The 17,710-nt window shown below is 43.7% G+C and overlaps 2 protein-coding genes across 2 annotated transcripts; both read right to left on the reverse strand.

The window, feature by feature from the left end:
• Positions 1 to 903: 903 nt before the first annotated feature.
• On the reverse strand, positions 904 to 3,186 carry MYF5 (myogenic factor 5). The gene is made up of 3 exons (XM_070407615.1): positions 2,686 to 3,186; positions 1,540 to 1,615; positions 904 to 1,119 (listed from the first exon to the last, which is right to left on the reverse strand). Exons 1-3 carry the CDS (start codon positions 3,184 to 3,186, stop codon positions 929 to 931), a joined length of 768 nt encoding a protein of 255 aa, XP_070263716.1. The 3' UTR covers positions 904 to 928.
• Positions 3,187 to 10,482: 7,296 nt separating this feature from the next.
• MYF6 (myogenic factor 6) lies at positions 10,483 to 12,638 on the reverse strand. Its single transcript, XM_070407616.1, has 3 exons — positions 12,049 to 12,638; positions 11,665 to 11,755; positions 10,483 to 11,433 (listed from the first exon to the last, which is right to left on the reverse strand). The coding sequence occupies exons 1-3, from the start codon at positions 12,565 to 12,567 to the stop codon at positions 11,315 to 11,317; spliced, it is 729 nt and encodes a 242-aa protein (XP_070263717.1). The 5' UTR covers positions 12,568 to 12,638; the 3' UTR covers positions 10,483 to 11,314.
• Between the last annotated feature and the right edge of the window lie 5,072 nt (positions 12,639 to 17,710).

Below are 17,710 nucleotides of genomic sequence, written 5' to 3' on the forward strand. Positions count from 1 at the left end.
TTATTGTCCTGAATAATTTCTATCTTCCTCCACACACACACAAACTGACATTATATGGTACAGCACTTAAAGGGACACTTTTATTTAGCAGGCTCCCTTGAAATATTATTAAAATGGAAACATGCTTTTTTTAATTTGAGACATCAACAGGACATAAACTGAGTCCATGAGATGGTAAATATTCAGATTTATCCTCTAAGCCAACTGCTTTGTTATTTTCAGTTCTACCTTAAAGATTTTATGTCAATGACTATGCTAATTCCATTAAGGGTATTCTTTCAAAAAATCATGAAGCAAAATATTTATTCATTTAAACAATTTTATTTATGGTGGAATTTTCAAAATGTCTTGTATCTTGAAATTATCCACAAAGTACTATTTTGTGCTTACATTAAAATGATGTATTTCTTATAAGAAAAGATAAAATATGTACCATTAGACAGTATTATTATATTTTTATTTAATACTATATAACCAAAGGATTAAAGAGAAAAACATTAAATATATTTAAATTTTCCTATAACTGATTTCCAGCTGTTCTAATGTTTTGAAGAAAAAATAAAGATCTAAACACCAGAGATAATATTTGATAAGTGATATTAATAAAAATATAATTTAAGCATTGCAACAAGCTACCTTCAATAAGTTGCTCCATATCAGAAATAATATTATTGGAACTAAGTATCTAAAGCAAAGAATAAGAATAAAAGAGCTGAAGGAGGAGAGGAAGGATGAGAAAAGATATAAGTATTAATGGCAATGGTCACTTTTTAGTTAAATACATTTCTTATAAAGTGGCAAGATAATATGTACAAATTTACAACTGAAAGGAAATCTTTATATATGAGTCGACTTGCTTTTGGACTCTTTGGGCATCCTTCTTTCTGTAGGCCCTCCTGGCAGAACTGGTAGAAACTAGATTTTTAGTTCATAGCACATGATAGATTAGCCTTGAACTAGAAGCCCCTGGAGTTGCAGGCTGTGAATCAGTGCTGGCAACTGGGGAGAGAGAGGCCGGGTGCTGCAGAGGCAATCCAGGTTGCTCTGAGTTGGTGATCCGATCCACTATGCTGGATAAGCAATCCAGGCTGGATAAGGAGCTTTTATCTGTGGCATATACTATGGATACAAAGAGAAAATCATTAAAAAGAAATGCCCAAATGTATAGCCTTGCTTATGTTGTTGCCCTTTAAACCGTAGTTCAGTTCTTTTGACACCAAGGGGTCAGCTGGTCTCAGAAAGCCTGATGTAGAAATCTTCAACAAATATCGAGCAATTCATTGGCAGTGAATGTAGGGAGTGAAAAGTCCTTCTAGTACTATTGCAAGCAAAAGTGCACGTGTGTGTATCTGTTAGGTGGATTTTGATTTTTTTAAAAGTGTGTGTGTGTGTGTCCCTTTTGCTCTGCCAAGAACTCTGCATAAGAACCATCAATCTATTCCCTTCCTGGATACTACGGGGAAGGAGGGACTGCTTTGACAGGTTCTAACTGTGAAGGTGAACTTGTCTTTAAACTCTTCTGAAGCCATCAATTCTTACCATTTGGTACATCAGGACAGTAGATGCTGTCAAAACTGCTGCTCTTTCTGGACCAGACAGGGCTGTTACATTCAGGCTGTAATATAAGACACAAAAGAAGAAGCTTGTTTTCAGGTCTTGGCAAAAAATTCTCTGCTCTAGAGTAAGGCAGGGCTTGCCCACCAAGCTCCCTAAACTGACCACTGTCAATCACCTTCATTGCCTTGATTTAGGAAGGGTTAGCCCCACCAAACTGCAAGGGCACCGAGGTCAATCTCTGTGCTTGGACAAGAGGAAAGCAGCAGCCAGGGGGAGAGGGGGTGGAGTTCAGCAGCCATGTGCATTGGGTTAACCATGCAAAATGGATTGGAGTAGAAGGAAGCCACACTAATTCAGGGAGAGAACACTTTCCCAGGGCAAAAACACATTAAAACCTGGCAGTGTTGGAGCAGACGCCCTCTGTAAAGAATGCGTCAACATCTCCTTCTAGCCAGGCCTCGGCAGAGCAGGGACCACAGCCCATACGTGTCTTTCTGTTTCCTCATTAAGTTACAAACTGTGGGGCAGTGGGAGCTTGAAAGAGATGTCCTTAGATGTTAGTATACGACAGGGCCCACTGGTGGTATATTTTGGAAATAAACTGAGTGATGGTGAAATATGTGATTGATCCCTCACAGCCACCTATGTCCCAGGACAACTCTCTCCTGCAATGCCCAGCTAGAACCTGCTAGGAAGTCAAAGGAAAGTCCTGTTCAACAGCTGTCTCCTGGCATCTTTCCAAATGTGGCATCTCTCTTCTCTTACAGCAGTGGTTCTCAACCTTGGCTGCACATTAGAATCACCTGGGAATCTTTTTAAAATCCCGATTTCTGGGCCTCGTCCTCCGGAAATTCCGTTTCTTTGTTATCGGGTGGGGCCACAACATTAGTAACAAAGAAACAGAATTTCCGGAGGACGAGGCCCAGAAATCGGGATTTTAAAAAGATTCCCAGGTGATTCTAATGTGCAGCCAAGGTTGAGAACCACTCTCTTACAGCCACTACCATCCCACCCCCAACTGCCAACAAAATAATCACTGAACATTTAGTTGCCACACCTGGTTTAAAGGACATATAGGGAGTGTGGGGAAAGATAGGGGTGCCCTGAGGTACCAGAGCTGTCCCTTACCATGCCGTCGGAGCAGTTGGAGGTGGGGCTGGCGGGCTCGGAGCAGCTCTGTCCCGGCATGCCGTAGTAGTTCTCCACCTGCTCTCTCAGCAGCTCCTGCAGGCTCTCTATGTAGCGGATGGCATTCCTGAGGATCTCAACCTTGGGCAGCCTCTGGTTGGGGTTGGTGGTGGTGCACCTCTTGAGCGTCTCGAAAGCCTGGTTGACCTTCTTCAGGCGTCTCCGCTCGCGCATGGTGGCCGCCTTCCGCCTGTCCATGGTGGTGGACTTCCTCCTGCATGCCTTGCAGGCCCACATGAGGCAATGGCCGGCCTGGCGGTGGCCCGAAGGTGCTCGCACGTGCTCGTCCTCGTCGGAGCCTTGCAGCTCTGCTTTGTGCGCCCCGAAGGCAGCCACCTGGGGCTCAAACTCGTCCCCGAACTCGCCCTCAGGGGACGGGATGCAGGAGCCGTCGTAGAAATACTCAGAAGGCGAGAACTGGCAGCCTTCCATCATGTCCATCCTCTGTGGCGACGCAGCCGGTGCACCTGGACAGCAGCGAGAGGGATGGGGAGGAACTGGAGCCTGGTGCCGCTGGGGGCCGGCAAACCCGGCGAGGCTCCCGGGTCGGTTTCTCTGGTAATTAACAAAGGCAGACGCCTGGCGGCCCGGGTCGGCCTGGCCGGGGTTAGGGCTCCTTATATATTCTTGAGGGAGGGAGGCCAGCCCCAGTGGCCAGGCACTATTAGCATATCCCACCGCAACCCCCGCCGGGGCTGTCTGGGCAAACCCCCGCCTACCCTCCAGAGACAATTTGCTGTTCGCTGCCCCTTTGACGCTAATGGTTTTACTGCCTCTCTGCTGGGCGGGGGGGGGGGGGGGGGGGGGGGGGGGGGGGGCGGGGGGGGGGGGACGGTCCCCGACCCGCTCACTTGCACTCTCTAGATTGATTCGCTTACAAAGTGTTGCACACAAAAGAAAGGAAGGAATTCCAACGTTTGGCCATTGCGCGCACAATTTGGAAAATGTAAAAGCCCACCTGCCTACCCACGCCTGGAGGAAAGGAATCACCTCATTCATAAGCGTTTGTTTCTCTTTTTAATGAACTTTAGTTATCTCGGGATTTCTTTTTGTCAGTGGACCGGAATAACAGTTGCTAAAACCTTGAATGGACACTTTCAGTCATGGACTGAGTTTGGATGGTTCCATTTCGTTTTGATCAGATGGTCATTTTCTCAGTCCTGTGTGACTGGGGGCAGGCGGGAGCTCTGCGTTCTCTCTGCGAGTCTATTCATCTACCAGGAGGTGTGCTGACGGGCCAGGTGATGGGGAAAGTCCTCCTTCCTTTCCCCCGTTCCGCACGCCTTTCAAGAGCGCGTCCTCCTTGTGCCAGGCCTTCCCTAGACCCCTTCGGGCCTGCACTCCGCACAGCCGCGTCTCTGGCATTTGCATGAGAAGAAACGCAGTTTTAGAAGGCGAACTCCCTTCCCAGGGGCGCGTCTCCTTTCTCCCCCTCTTTCTGCCCCGCCCTGTCCCTTCCACAGACTAAACAGCCAAGCCGAGCTTTGGGGTCGCTAATTTTCTGCTTTCAGGCAAACTAACACCGTTACAGATGCATCCCAGCTGCCAGTACAGCGATCCCTCTCAGCTCGTGTAAAATTTCCAGCTCAAACCCTGAGCAACTTCACACACTCCCGCGATAAAAGCCTCCTCGAAAAGCCATCGTCAGAGGGCCTCTGAAACTTCGGTGGGTAGAAGAGGAGAGGGGAGGGCTGTCAGTTAAGCAAGAATAAATCTATTAATCAGCTTTTGCCAGTCCTCCTCTGCCCTTCACCCAGGTCAGATCACTAGGGGTTGGGGGTCCTGCTGCTTATTGGTAGGAAAAACAATTGATTAAGGTTTGCACAAACAGACTTAAGCAGCCTGGGGTTTTGGGTCAGAGCTTGCAGTCCCTATTCAAACCGGAGGGATTGTTCTCAGCCGGATCTACAGTAAGTGTGGTGGCTCCAAAGTTACTTGGGGTAGGGTGGTGCTTTCCTTTCTACGACTTTTCCTGAAATTATTTTCCTAAAGGAACCCTGACTGGCTGATCCCATGTCCGCAGGGGCCAGAGAAGTGCTAACTTCCCAGGGTGAGATCCGCTCTCCAAAATGAAGGCTGCGGAAAACCAGGGGTGGGAGAGTGCCAGGCACTAAGGTTTGCTACAGGGTGCTGGTAGCAGTCCCTCGCCCAGGTTTTGCCATCCCTAAGGCAAAGACACCGCTACCACCACACTTTGAACACCCAATTGTCTGGCCAATGGGAAATCCGTCCGCACCTTATTTAGGACTCTTAGCAAGTGGATGCCTTTGACATGAATACAGTATCCAGGGCCACACCAGGTAACAGAGTCAGTGTCCTCAAGGACGCAGGAGGAATGAAGGCTGTATCCACCCAGGTAAAAACATTCGCATCTGTGCACGTAGCTGCCTCTGAAATACTATAGTGGGGAGATATTCTCACCCAGGGATTCTCGGCCAGATCCCACAGGTTTTGGCCCGCAGCAATGCCAGCACTTCCTCTGGCGATGGAGCTCAGATGTTAGCACAATGGCCTAAGCTCAACAGAGTTATGTGCAGGTTTATGATTTGGGCAAAAATAAAGTTGCTCTTAACGTTTAGGTGGGAGATAGAAGTTGGGCTCCTGCAAGCCTTCCAGCTGATTTCTTTCCTCAAGGCACCGAATGTGCTTTGTACCCAACCCCTCAGCGTGGGATATTTGTAGCAAACAATTATTAAGACTTTTCTATTTGCCGAAGCACGTTCTCAACCCTGCGGACGTATTTATTCATTCGTTTGCTCCTTCCAATGATATTATGGGGACTACTTGTTTTTAGATTCACTTTTTAAATAGGATAACCGAAGCTCAACGAGGAGGAAGTCATTTGCCACAGGCCACACAGTATTGGCAACTAGGCATTCCTTTGTCTAACTTACGCTTCTAAAGGTGAGTTGTGTTTGTTTCTTTTTCTCCCGACTCAGGCACCGTGCGCCTGCTTTGCGATGCAGAGCAGAAACTCGCCGAAGCGGGATGTCTTGCCCTGCGCTCCGGGTCCTGGGAAGAAGCTGTCGCTCCAAGGCTCTGTCAGGAGTGGTAGTTCTCAGAAGTCAGTGCTGTCTTTGGTAAGGTGATCTCAAAACAAACTGACCAGAGTGCGGCTGGCGAGTGGAACTAAAGAATCCAAGAAAACACAAGTCTGGCGGCTTAATGGGACTAGCTAGGCGGGGAGACAGGGTCCTGGGTTGAGGACCCTTGGGATTCAAGTGCTGAAAATAGGGTCTCAGAGCACCAACGTAAAAAGAGAGAGAGAGAGAGAGAGAGAGAGAGAGAGAGAGAGAGAGAGAGAGAGAGATAAACTTTTAAACTGCTGTCAGGGGCCAGAGGAGAAAGATAAAAAAAAAAAAAATAGGAGGCAGTATACATAGGAAGCCAGCACCTCAAAGATGCCTAGGGCTCCCAAATTCAGGAGCGGTCCTGCTGCTCTTTTCCTAGGGAAAACATGTGAGAGAAAAATGGGAAACTGGGTGAGTGATACAGAGAAAAAAAATGTTTTCTCAGTGGAGAAGTTGAACAGAGAAATATGAAAAAGTTAAAAACCACTTAAAAATATCTGCTGGTTATTCGGGTATTCTCTTTTATTCAAAATCAGATTAGATTCTGGCTTTTGTTCCTCATAGAAAATAATAAAAATACAAACTCTTCTCTACTATTTCTCCAGAGAAGTGGGACCTCTTACAGTAGAGAAAACGCACATGTGTTTAATTAAGTAATCAGGATGTTAGAAATGATATGCTAACATTGCTAGGGAAGCCCCAGAACAGGCAGATGAGGGGAAGAAAACCAAGCTATGGCCTGTTGTTATCAATGAAAGCCCACCAGGGTTCTGTGAAGTAGATAGATAACTTAAATTTTACATTTTACGTTCTTAATAAAAATAAACACGTTTGATTTTCTTATAAGGTAGACTTATAAGAAGGTTTTAATTGCATAGACCTTTAAGTAACCATCAACTTGTTTTTTGTTGTTGTTGTTGGTGTGTGTGTGTGTGTGTGTGTGTGTGTGTTTTAGGTAACCTATTTTAGTTGAAGCATTATGGCAACAATCTTAGTGTTGATGGACAGACAACACCAGCAAAATGATGCTCAGAGCTTCCTTTACTAGTAAAATTTGCCTACCTTAGGAATTCTACATACTTCTCTTAGTTGGAGAAGATATACCCAGAGAGATACATCCATTTCAATTCACTTCTGCCTCTACCTGAGACACTGTCAACTCTTGGACAAAAGGAGTTGTTCCAGAAATTTTTGCTTATTATATATGAGCGCACAATGTGCTAAACAATTTCAAACTGCCATTAGCTCTGGGAACCAGAAACACCTAAGTAAACACATCAGTACCTGCCAGAGCTGCTGGAAAAATTTGTGGAGAAGACAGCTGAGGAAGACATTGGCCTCTGCTTGAATTCGAAGGCTCCCAGGAGAGATCAAAGGCCTACAGAAGGACTTTCAGCAGCCTTGAGAGTAGAGAAAGTAGCCAGTTCTGGCAACATTATCTTGGTTCCAACAACAAGGAAGGCATAGCCATTCCATCTCATAAGCTGACTCTGAACAACGCTAACAAAATTGCTTTTTTCAGAATAAAAACTCTAGGACCAAGGGTCACCTTTTCTAACACTTCTTTTGAGTTTAAGGGAGTCACTATGGGGTCTGTTGGGGAAATGTCTTGATGGGTTGGCTCTTTGAGGAAAAACCATGTTATTGCTAATTTATTAATGCATTAAATTAGGAAATGATATGTTCAAAGTTTAAATTAAAATATTTAAAAATATTTTTAGCTATGATTTTCTGGGAGGATGATTTTAAGGTAAATAAATGGGATAAAATATTACTTAGAGAAAGTACAAATAAATGCATTGTAACTTTAAGTAAAAAATACCTTTAGGTTAAAAGTTACTTTAGCAACCCAAGACTTCTCTGGCAGTCACAAGAGTAGTTTGGAAGAATGAATTCAGCACCAACTCCCACCCTGCCCCAAACATGTGAAAAAGTAAAAAAAAAAAAAAAAGAAAAGAAAAAAAAAAGATTATATTAGACATAAGTGAATTTCTACTACCTTCAGGCTTGGAATTCAATGATTCAGGTGTGATAATTAAAGATAGAGAAAGCTGACATTTCATGTTTTGAAAATTATTTCTATAGTAATATAAAACAGAAAATCACTCCTTATTTCATACTTGATAACTTTATGCCTGTCTCTGAGAGGAGGCTCAGTTTAAATCCCAAATTACTGATCTTTACCAAGTTATTACATCTTGATTTTCTGCTTCCATGGCCCTATTTGTTTTGGCTTTGGCCTTAATAAAGATTGTCATCATTAATGTCCAATGAAAACACTTTAATTGCAAACACACCAAGGATTTCATTGAAAAGCCTAACATGTTAACTATATAGCAATGGAGGTCACATGAAGTCTTTAGGAAATATTTGCTCTATTTAACGAAGAGACTTCTGTAGGCAAACTTACTCTAAACAATTTCTCAAATTACCCAACTAGGAGAGATAGAGAGGATTTGGTTTGCAAAGACTGAATCAAATCTATCAGCAAGTAAAGTCCATGAATTGAAAAAAAAGCATTCTGCTTCTGAGCAGTTTAAAATGCAAATTTTATAAATATGTGTGCAATCATAAATTCGTTCACTTGGTCGATTATGATATTTGATTTCACTATGGCATGAACTTGATTTTTTAAAAAATATATTTTATTGATTTTTTTACAGAGAGGAAGGGAGAGGAATAGAGAGTTAGAAACATCAATGAGAGAGAAACATTGATCAGCTGCCTCCTGCACACCCCCCACTGGGGATGTGCCCGCAACCAAGGTACATGCCCTTGACTGGAATCGAACCCGGGACCCTTCAGTCCGCAGGCCGACGCTCTATCCACTGAGCCAAACCAGTTTTGGCTGAACTTGATTTTTTTTAAAAATATAGGTGTGTGTATATACACACATTTCAGGGAAAAGCCTTATTGATTCTCAGGAAAACAAACAAACACATAGATACCTAACAAGAGTGATTAATTGTTATACACACCACCCAGACTTATTCACACATGTCCTGATTGGATCATTTGAAATGCTTTCCCACTTATTTTTAAATTAAATTACTACTCTAATGTAGAGTTTACTAGCTTATCTTTCTTGAGACAAAGTTTTTGGTAAATAATTGCCAAAGAGAGCCAAATTATTCCACAGACAATAAATGTTCCTTCTTATTCCCCAAGGCTTCTTTTTTGGGGTGCATGGTGGTTGGGAGAACAAGCCTTTGATATCAGCTGGCTCTGAGTCCTGGCTCTATACTTACAAGAACCTCTCTGTCCCAAAGAGTCCTTTTCCCTAAACTAGATGTGACAATAGTACTTCTCTTGCAGCTTGTTGTGAGATTATATGAGCTAATATGTAAAATGCTACAAATGGCTCATTCAGGTTGCTCTTGGTCTCATTGTCAAATATACTTTCCCCTTCAAAGGCTGGATCGGAAGGAACTGTGGCTTCTGGTGGGAGGAAAGCCTCCTGATGGTCCATTTATATTTATGAATGAAAAACAGAGAGAGCTGGCATTGAGTGTTTATATTGCGCCCTCTTTTTTCTAAGCAGCTTACGTGGGCTATCTCAGTGAATCCTGACAGCCCCAGGAGTTGAGCGCTATTATTGTCCCCATTATTTTATAAATGAAGAAATGGAGGAAGAGAGCAGCAATTACAGCCCAAGGCTACCCAGTAGCAGCCTGGATTCAGTCTAGCTTCTCAGCACCCACAGAGGCCGTTTACAAAATCCACTAACACTCCCGCCTGCTCTTCTCAAACCTTTGAGAGGGATTACATGTCAATGTCAGTTTTCGCTGTGAAACTTCCCGCTTTTTAAAAGCATTCTAGGAGAAATTAGAGGCTCAGAAAACAAAGTGACTATCACCCTCAGAGCAGCCCTTTGAAATGGAAAAGGGGGCAATTCCTGCTCCAGGCCTGAAGGGGGCGCTGCCTGTGGCGGTCCTGAAACTGTGTTGTGCAACAGGAAGGTCCCGAAGGGCGTGTTAGGAAGCAAGGTTGGGCTGGGAAATACTGAATTCAATTTGGTTTTCACATTTTCCAGCTGAGGACGGACTAGCCGTGAGGATAAAGAGGGAAGGGAGGAGTGGGGAGGGGGAGTCCACCGGAAGGTGCCATTTACCGAATGCAAGAGAGAAGTCGTGATTCCAAAGAAATGGCTTGCTCCTCTCCTCTGCTTTACTTCCCACTGCGATTCTTGGTGGTCGCTCCTGCCTGAGGTTACAGGATAAACAAACCTGGCACACGTTGTAAAATCCTCACCCTGAGGAGCTCCTGGGGAGGCAAGCCTCTCTGGGGCTTTGCTATTTGGCCCAGCTAAGAGGTTTCATGTGTGTTGTTGTTGTCCTTTGCCCTCAGCATTTAACCCTTCCCTCTCCTGAAGCAACCCTTCCTCACCCCACCAAAAATAGATTGTCTCCTTCTTTTCTCTTTCTAGTTGGAACACTAACCCAGGCCACACAAGGCCTTGAGGATAGTCCGGTCTCCTAGCCACCAGTTTAGTTCAAGAAAACTGGGGAGGGTCCCCGAGACCGGGCAGTGCAGCCCCTGGGGGCTCCAGGTCAATGCTTTTTATGCAAGGACCGGAGCCTGGAGAAAGTCAAAGAGGGAAAGCCATTCGGCCTAAATTAGCTGGAGATCTTTTTGAAAAACAAGCGAAGAGTTTTTGTGTGGCAATTTCTTGCAACAATGAGATTTTACTGGATTGAAAATTCAGTCAACTTTGGGTAGCAAGTCTCACCCAGAGCTCCAGGTACAGGACAGAAACAGGATGAGCAAGTATGCTGATACAAGAAAAAAAAGGACATTTTCCTCCTGGATATTCCTCACATATAGAAAAGCAAACAGTTTAATTCAGACATTGAAAAACAACTCGTTTTCCTTCCTTTAAATCAGCCTTTAAGAAATCACCCACATAAAGGGGCTGGTGTGATGTCTAAATTAAAATATGGCTCTCTATATATTTGTTCAACTGAATCAAAATAGGACCAACTTTATTCATACAGAAACTCATTTTTTTAATATTACAATACCAGGATCCTCTCACATTATATATACAATACGTCTGTTACTTTACAATATATATTTCTTAGGTTTACATATAAAATGAAAGTACTAAGATTATTTACAAATATACATTCAATACCCCTAACATTTAACTGCAACGCTCCCACTTTGTGTTAGACAGGAATGAACTTCTTTTGATCATGGCACAAAAGAATCACCGAAATAAAAGTAAATATATTATAAAACCAACCAAACAGTAGCAAAGTAAGGCTGCTAGACCTACGCCACTCGCTGTTCCAAAAAGATTAAAGCCCAGAGCCCAAAGGCATCCGAGCGTGCACAACAGTTTCGGAGAAGTTTCTTTGTGTCTCCTTCCCTTTCATAAAGGTCTGCGGTCTGGGTTCCTCAACGCGAATGTAGAGTGAACTAATCCGAAGGATTACTCGAAGGTGGGAGGGTGGGATCTTCCTGTTGCCGCGATCATCCCAAACGCCGGCTCCCAGTTACTTCTCCACCATCTCCTCCACGCAGGGGAGTTTGCGCTCCTCCGAGGAAATACTGTCCACGATGGAAGAAAGGCACCGAAGGCTGCTTGAGGCCGAGGAATCAATGCTTGTCCCTCCTGAGCACAGAAAACACACAAACATAGCAGCCAAGGAAGACAGAGAGGCAGCCCCGCGCCCGGCTCCAGGCCTCTCAGGCAACCCGGGGGCACAGGGTCCCCGCGCGAAAAGAGCGCACTTCTCCCCGGGCGCGCGCGTCCCTGCTGTGGATCTGAGCCTGGCCTGCCCGGCGCCAGCAACCAGCCCCCTCCCGGGGTGTTCCCTAGCGCGGCGCCCCTGCTTTCACTTACCTTCCTTGGCAGTGATCACGAGCCCCCTGGAATGATCCGAAACACTTGGCCACTGGGAGCTGCAGGTGCGCAGGAAATCCGCACCCTCGAGCTGGAGAAAAACCAAGACAGCAGATTAGAAAATAAACATCGGTTCCGGGGATGGGGGTGCCTTTGTGGGGATGTCTCCCCTGCTTCCTCGGGCCGGGCCGGGTGCGCATTTCCTGCCTGTTGCAGGCACCCCGTGTCCAGGGGTCACTGGGGGTTCATTAGAGAGGGAGCTGGAGGGGCGGGCGAGGAAGGGGGACGGGAAAAGAGACCCAGCAGCTGGATGGGAAAGCCCCAGGGAAAGCGGCTAATCAGACTCTGTATGTATTCCCCTGCCTGGGCAGCATGTGGCCTTACATTCTCTTGTTTGGGTCTGTAGTTAAAGGGGTCCACCCCCAGCTCCTGCATTTTCTCCTGCTGATCCAGGCGGTGCAGCAGGTCCTGCAGCCGCTCGATGTAGCTGATGGCGCTCCGCAGAATCTCCACCTTGGGCAGCCTCTGGTTGGGGTTGGCCACAGTCCTTCGCTTCAGAGCCTCGAAGGCCTCGTTGATTTTCTTTAGCCGCCTCCTCTCGCGCAGGGTGGCGGCTTTCCGTCTGTCGGTGGGGGCAGATTTTCTCTTGCAGGTCTTACAAGCCCAGATGAGGCATTGGCCCGGACAGTGGGGAGGCTGTAGGCCTGGGGGCGCCAGGACGTGTTCCTCTCCGCTGCTGTCGCTCCCAGCTTCCGGGGGCATTTGGTCCTGGCAGGGGGATAGGGTACCATCGCTCCCTGGATACAGAGGAGAGCCCTCTGCCACTTCTAAGGGCTGCAGGGTAACATTTTCCCCATCCAAGTAAAAGAAATAGGAGCCAGTTTCAAAAAGGTCCATCATCATGTTCTCCTCCTTGGCCTCTGACTCAGTCTGAACTGGGTGATGGGCTCAAAAACCCAGAGGAACCACCCAGATGGCATTTAATTAGTGCGGTGACATAAGTCACCCCAGCTTTATATATAGTAGCTCCTGAAACTCAATCCAACTTTTAGCTGTCATGGAGCATCAGTCTCCCAATGTGGTTACAGCCAGGGCTCTCTAGAACATCTAGTCTGAAAGAAAACTGAGAAGTGTCACCCCCAGAATGATGTGTCAATCTACATGCAGGACAGGTTGAAACACAATTCACGGAGAGAGCCCCACAATTTAAACACGGAATCCAATGCTTCCATTTGGGGCAGTTTAAATGCGAACCTGCTTACAGGACAACTTCAAAACAACTGGGGATTAACACTGCCCCATTCCCCTCCCCCAGGCTCATCTGAATTCTAAGTATAGATCCATGATGAAAGATTTCAAAGGCAATAGCCGTTGCTCCAAAATAGCCTGGTTAGTATTTGCAGAGTGGTTCAGTTCTTTTCTCTCCTGTCTGTCAAAAAGATGCTATTCCTGTGATTAAAACCATTACAGTCCTTCAAAGGGTTTACATGACTTTCAGGCTGCGGCCTCAGTAGCAGCAGGTAAATCTCTTTCCTCTCTTTTAATAAGGCAGTTAGATGGTTTGGGAGCTGGAGGGGGTGGTTGGAGGGTGCTCAGATTCCTTCCTTTGCTATCTATTTTTTTTTGGAGGGGTGGCAACCAAAATCTGAATTCTGTACCCCTCCTAGGTGGCACAGCAGTACCTATGAGGTAAGGGGTGGAACAGAGGATGTGAATGTAATACATGTAATAACGTGTTTAAAGATCGTTTTTAGTGGAAACAAGACTTCCACTAAGACTAGACGATGTTTCAAGACTCATTGTGGCCCCCACTCCAAGGTGCCTCTGTTATGGCTCCTGTTCTACACAGCTTTGGCGTTGGTGTGCTCGCTGTCCATTGACTCCAAATCAGTTGTTGCATAGGATTCAGATGAGAAGGGCAGCCACTGAAGCACAAGCAAGGCAACAGAACTTTAATTACTGCTTCCCTAGGGTTCAATGCACGCAAGTACAGTGGTTGGAAGGCAGTACAATGTAAGGATGAAGCGCAGAGGCCCTAGATTCGAAGGACTCCCTTAAAGTCCTAGCTTCGTTCATTTCTATTTATGTGTGCATAGGTAAGCATTAGATCTCAATTTATTCAAGATAATAGCAGTTGCTTAACAGAATCTTGGTGAGGATTTGATCCCATGATAGGCATGTGAAGCCTATAGCCCATATTAACTGCTAGATAAGCATTAGTACATAAGGCTATGTCAGGGCTCAGACCATTTCTCTGGAAGGAAATAAAGCACAGCTATTGCAGAGGCTTTTCTGTTCTTTTGTTATTTTTTTCTCATTTGTTATTGTATTCTTTTCCCCCTCTTTTTTCTTTTATTTTTGTTCCTTTCATTTCTTTTTTCTTTTCTCTTTTTTCCTCTCCTTTCCTTTCCATTCCTTTCTTTTCTTTTCCTTTCCTTTCTTTTTCCCCCTTAGAGTTCTGGAAGGACCCACTCCATCTGTAAGTGGCCTTTGAAATGAGAATCTTTGGTTTGGGCCTGTATAGTTAGTGCCTGAAAAACTAGATGGGAACCAAGCAGTGATAATTATAGGCTATGTTCAATATGACTTCACTTTTTTAAATGAATAGAGTGAAGACAATGCCATGAATCAATGGTCAGACAATGTAGGAACTAGCTACATTTTCCAGCCAAGTCGCTTATTCAAAAAGTAATTCTTCAGTCTCTTTATATTGAGCCACAGGTGTTAGGTTGACATTTGGGGCTGTTTTTATGTATTTGTTGTTGTGCAGCTGAATAATTCCTTATCAAATTTGAGAATGAATCAATTTTTTTGGAAAAGCAGGGAGCATAGGTAAGAATAATAATAAAAAGATACGTATTTTGTGATAGTTTCTCCTATTTCTGCCAGCGCCCTGGTTGCGGTAATGTCAGCAGATAAGACTACAGATTGGAGGCTCCAACAACACAGGACAAACATCCATTATGGAAAGTTACCCTGTGCTCTTAACCACACTCTTATGCTGCATTTCATAATGTAAAGATAACTTAAAAAGGTGCGTTTAACCAATACAATTACATAGCATAGTTGCAAAGATTACTAAGATAATAATAACTGAAATTCATTTACTCAACATTTTTGGGTACCTACAAAGTGCCAGACAGTGTCCTGGATACTACGGATAAAGAGGTGAAAATGATCACTTGTGGAGTCTGGATGTAGAAGGGTGGGTGAAATTGACAACAATATATATAAAAAAAGTGTGTGGAGGAGAAATGGCCCTGGAACTGGGGTATGGCTGGCCTAGATTTTAATCATTTGGGGCCTATGAGAGTTTAGTCAATTCTAACACCTCAAATTCCCAATTTTTTAATCTATAAAATTGATACAATGACAAAAGATATACTCTCAAAGACCGGAATAAATATGACATTTTAAAAAATGCAAAATCACTTAAAAATGTTGCATACTCTATGAAAGTACTTTTTTTATTACTTTCTTAGCTTTCTTAGATATAGAGAAAAACTGAGATAGGAAAAATATTGCTACTAAGGAATTTTGTTGCTTGGATAATAGATACAACATTTAAGGTGGTATAATTCTTAGACTCATCACTGATTTTAAGAGGTATTGGAGAGATGTGAGAGTCTGTACATCATGAGCTGCTAAAGAACAGGAAAGCGTGCTCTTTCTCCCTTATTTTTCCCTCATTAAAGTGTTTCCACTTGAGAATCAGTGAGTTCAAAATGTAGAAAGAGAAGATTCTAGAAAAAGGTAGAAAAATCTTTGAGGTGCTGTTCAAGAATAACCTCTCAGGCATTTCAACCTTCACTATCAAATGATCATTTCATATCAAATTACAAAGCTCCTTTCCAACATTTTGTAGAACTTAAGTCAGCAAAATTAGTGTTGTTGTTCATTTTGGTCTACACTTCTCTCTGTTGTTGTTTTGGGGTGGGAGTGGGAGGAGAGAAAAAGGAAATGCCAGCTTGGGAAATAACCATCCTTTATTAGATTAGGTAATGGGAAAATATGCAATGATTCCAAGTGAACTAGTGAACTCTTGGAACTCCAATTGTTTGCAAAATCTGAGATGTCTGTAATTGCAATTACATTATTTCTCAGAAGAACTTGGAAGCCACAAACCTTGACAAGTGGTCAAAACAGGTTTATGAAAACTGAAATCCCCCAGGCTTTAAATAATTCAAATTACATGTTTAAAAATTAGGGGAAAAAGTAGATAATAATAAGAGAACAATAATATTAAGTTTTAATAAATTACTTAACAGATCTAAAACAAGGTTAGTGATTGAGTTTTCAAATAGTTTGCCACCCCATTGTTTTTACTTTACACTTAGGTATCTGTAAATGCATTTTCTTTCTATCATCTTCATAAAAGATTGAGTATGTACAGTTCTCTGCTTGAGAAGGGGTGGGAGGGGAAGGCTTATGGTTCTCACTCTGGTGGATTTTAGTGCTGAGCCTTGGGGATAGTGGTGTATGTGATGGAAAAACAGAGCTCTAAAGTAAGACAGAATTGCAGTCCTAGCCGTTATTATATGTTCGAAGCCTCATTTTTATAAGAGATCAAATGGCATATATAATACATACATCATATGCTTGTTGTGTTTTATATAATGTATTGTTGTGCAATGATGTATGCTGAGTCGATGATATGAAATAACTCAACAAATGTGAATTTCCATTCTTCTCCTACTCAATTCATAAGGCCTCTTATTGAAATAGCCATAGTGAATTAATTGAAAAACCTAGATTTGGTAACACTGCTGTTTAAAATAAATGCAAGGATTTATTTGTTAATGTTATAATGGAAGTGAAAATATTGAAACTGGTGACTTAAATCATCGTGTTTCACGTATTTTGCCCTCAACATAGTTCCAGTTTACTGGAGGACAGCCATTAATTTAAAAATCACACAAAGAAATAACTGAGCTGGGAATGGAAAGGAATATGGTTCTACACGAGTGTATAACAATGAAGAGTTTGTCATGAATGGGAAGCTTGGGAAAGTATGATTGGAGATAGAAGTTACTGAGATGTTGGGTTGCTATTTCTAGGGAGCAAAGTTGAAGCTTCATAGCAAACCTGGGGATTGAGAAGGTGACAGTAAGAGGTAGCTCTCGGAAGAAATGGACATGGGTGAGAGCTTGTTATATAAACTGGCGAAGATATTTTTGTGGGTTAGGTCTAAGGGATATGACCATATTGTTGCATAGTTGTGTTCAAAGAAAGCAGTTTCAGTTATAGCTAAGAAAGTAGGACTGGGGGATAGACAGGAAAAATGATGATACTGAAATTTACCTAATCTGCAGACAGTTTGTGCCCAGAGATTACCAAACACTGTGGTAAAAATAGGTTTGACTTAGACCCATAGAACATTCCAGTATTGAAAAGAGAGAGAAGAGAGAAAAGGGTAGAATAAAGAGGGGGCTCGGGAGAGGAGAAAAAGAAAATGAGAAGAACCTAGTCCACCCTGCAGGTAGAGAAAGGATCAACTAGGAAGGCCAGTGAGTGTCTCAAGAGAAGGTGAAGGAAGCCCCGCTGCCTGAAAGGGAAAATTCAGAAGACAGATTAATGCTTTAAACTGGTGGTAGCTAAATGAGTAACAAGAACCTGTGCACCTGTAACTTACCTAATCTGCACAGAGTTTGTGCCCAGAGATTCCCAAACACCGTGGTAAAAATAGGTTTGCACTTAGACCCGCAGAGCATGCCAGTCACTTCAGAGGAACTGGGGGAGGAGCACAAACCAAGCAGAGGAAAAGGAAAGATTTTAAAGACCAAACCTTTGCAATCTCCAGATGGCGGCCATGAGAAGTGACACAGAGAAATGAGGATGCTGTGGAGCAGCCCTTTTAAAACAGTTCCAAAGACATTAGGTGGTGATTTAAGTCACTAATTTCATGGAGGAACCAGCGGGCTGCTCTTCAGAGCTTCCATGAAATACATATTTTGCTCGTTGCTCTCACCCCTAATTCCCTTTCAATCGGGAGTAGAACGTGACTGCCACAAAAACCTGTGTTTAGTTCACGTACTGCTGCAAAGTG

The sequence above is a fragment of the Myotis yumanensis genome, unplaced genomic scaffold (genome assembly GCF_028538775.1).
Source record: "Myotis yumanensis isolate MYYU_CA2020_CCGP unplaced genomic scaffold, mMyoYum1.0.hap1 SCAF_3, whole genome shotgun sequence".
NCBI lineage: Eukaryota > Metazoa > Chordata > Mammalia > Chiroptera > Vespertilionidae > Myotis > Myotis yumanensis.

Excerpts from the sequence above, each read along its gene's own strand:
- MYF6 (XM_070407616.1), bottom strand. The coding sequence starts at position 12,567 with ATGATGATGGACCTTTTTGAAACTGGCTCCTATTTCTTTTACTTGGAT. Across the intron at positions 11,756-12,048 it reads ACAGACCCAAACAAGAGAAT|CTCGAGGGTGCGGATTTCCT; the intron begins GTAAGGCCACAT and ends GTTTTTCTCCAG. Across the intron at positions 11,434-11,664 it reads CGTGATCACTGCCAAGGAAG|GAGGGACAAGCATTGATTCC; the intron begins GTAAGTGAAAGC and ends TTCTGTGCTCAG.
- MYF5 (XM_070407615.1), bottom strand. The coding sequence starts at position 3,186 with ATGGACATGATGGAAGGCTGCCAGTTCTCGCCTTCTGAGTATTTCTAC. Across the intron at positions 1,616-2,685 it reads CCAACTGCTCCGACGGCATG|CCTGAATGTAACAGCCCTGT; the intron begins GTAAGGGACAGC and ends CTTATATTACAG. Across the intron at positions 1,120-1,539 it reads CTGTCCTGATGTACCAAATG|TATATGCCACAGATAAAAGC; the intron begins GTAAGAATTGAT and ends TTGTATCCATAG.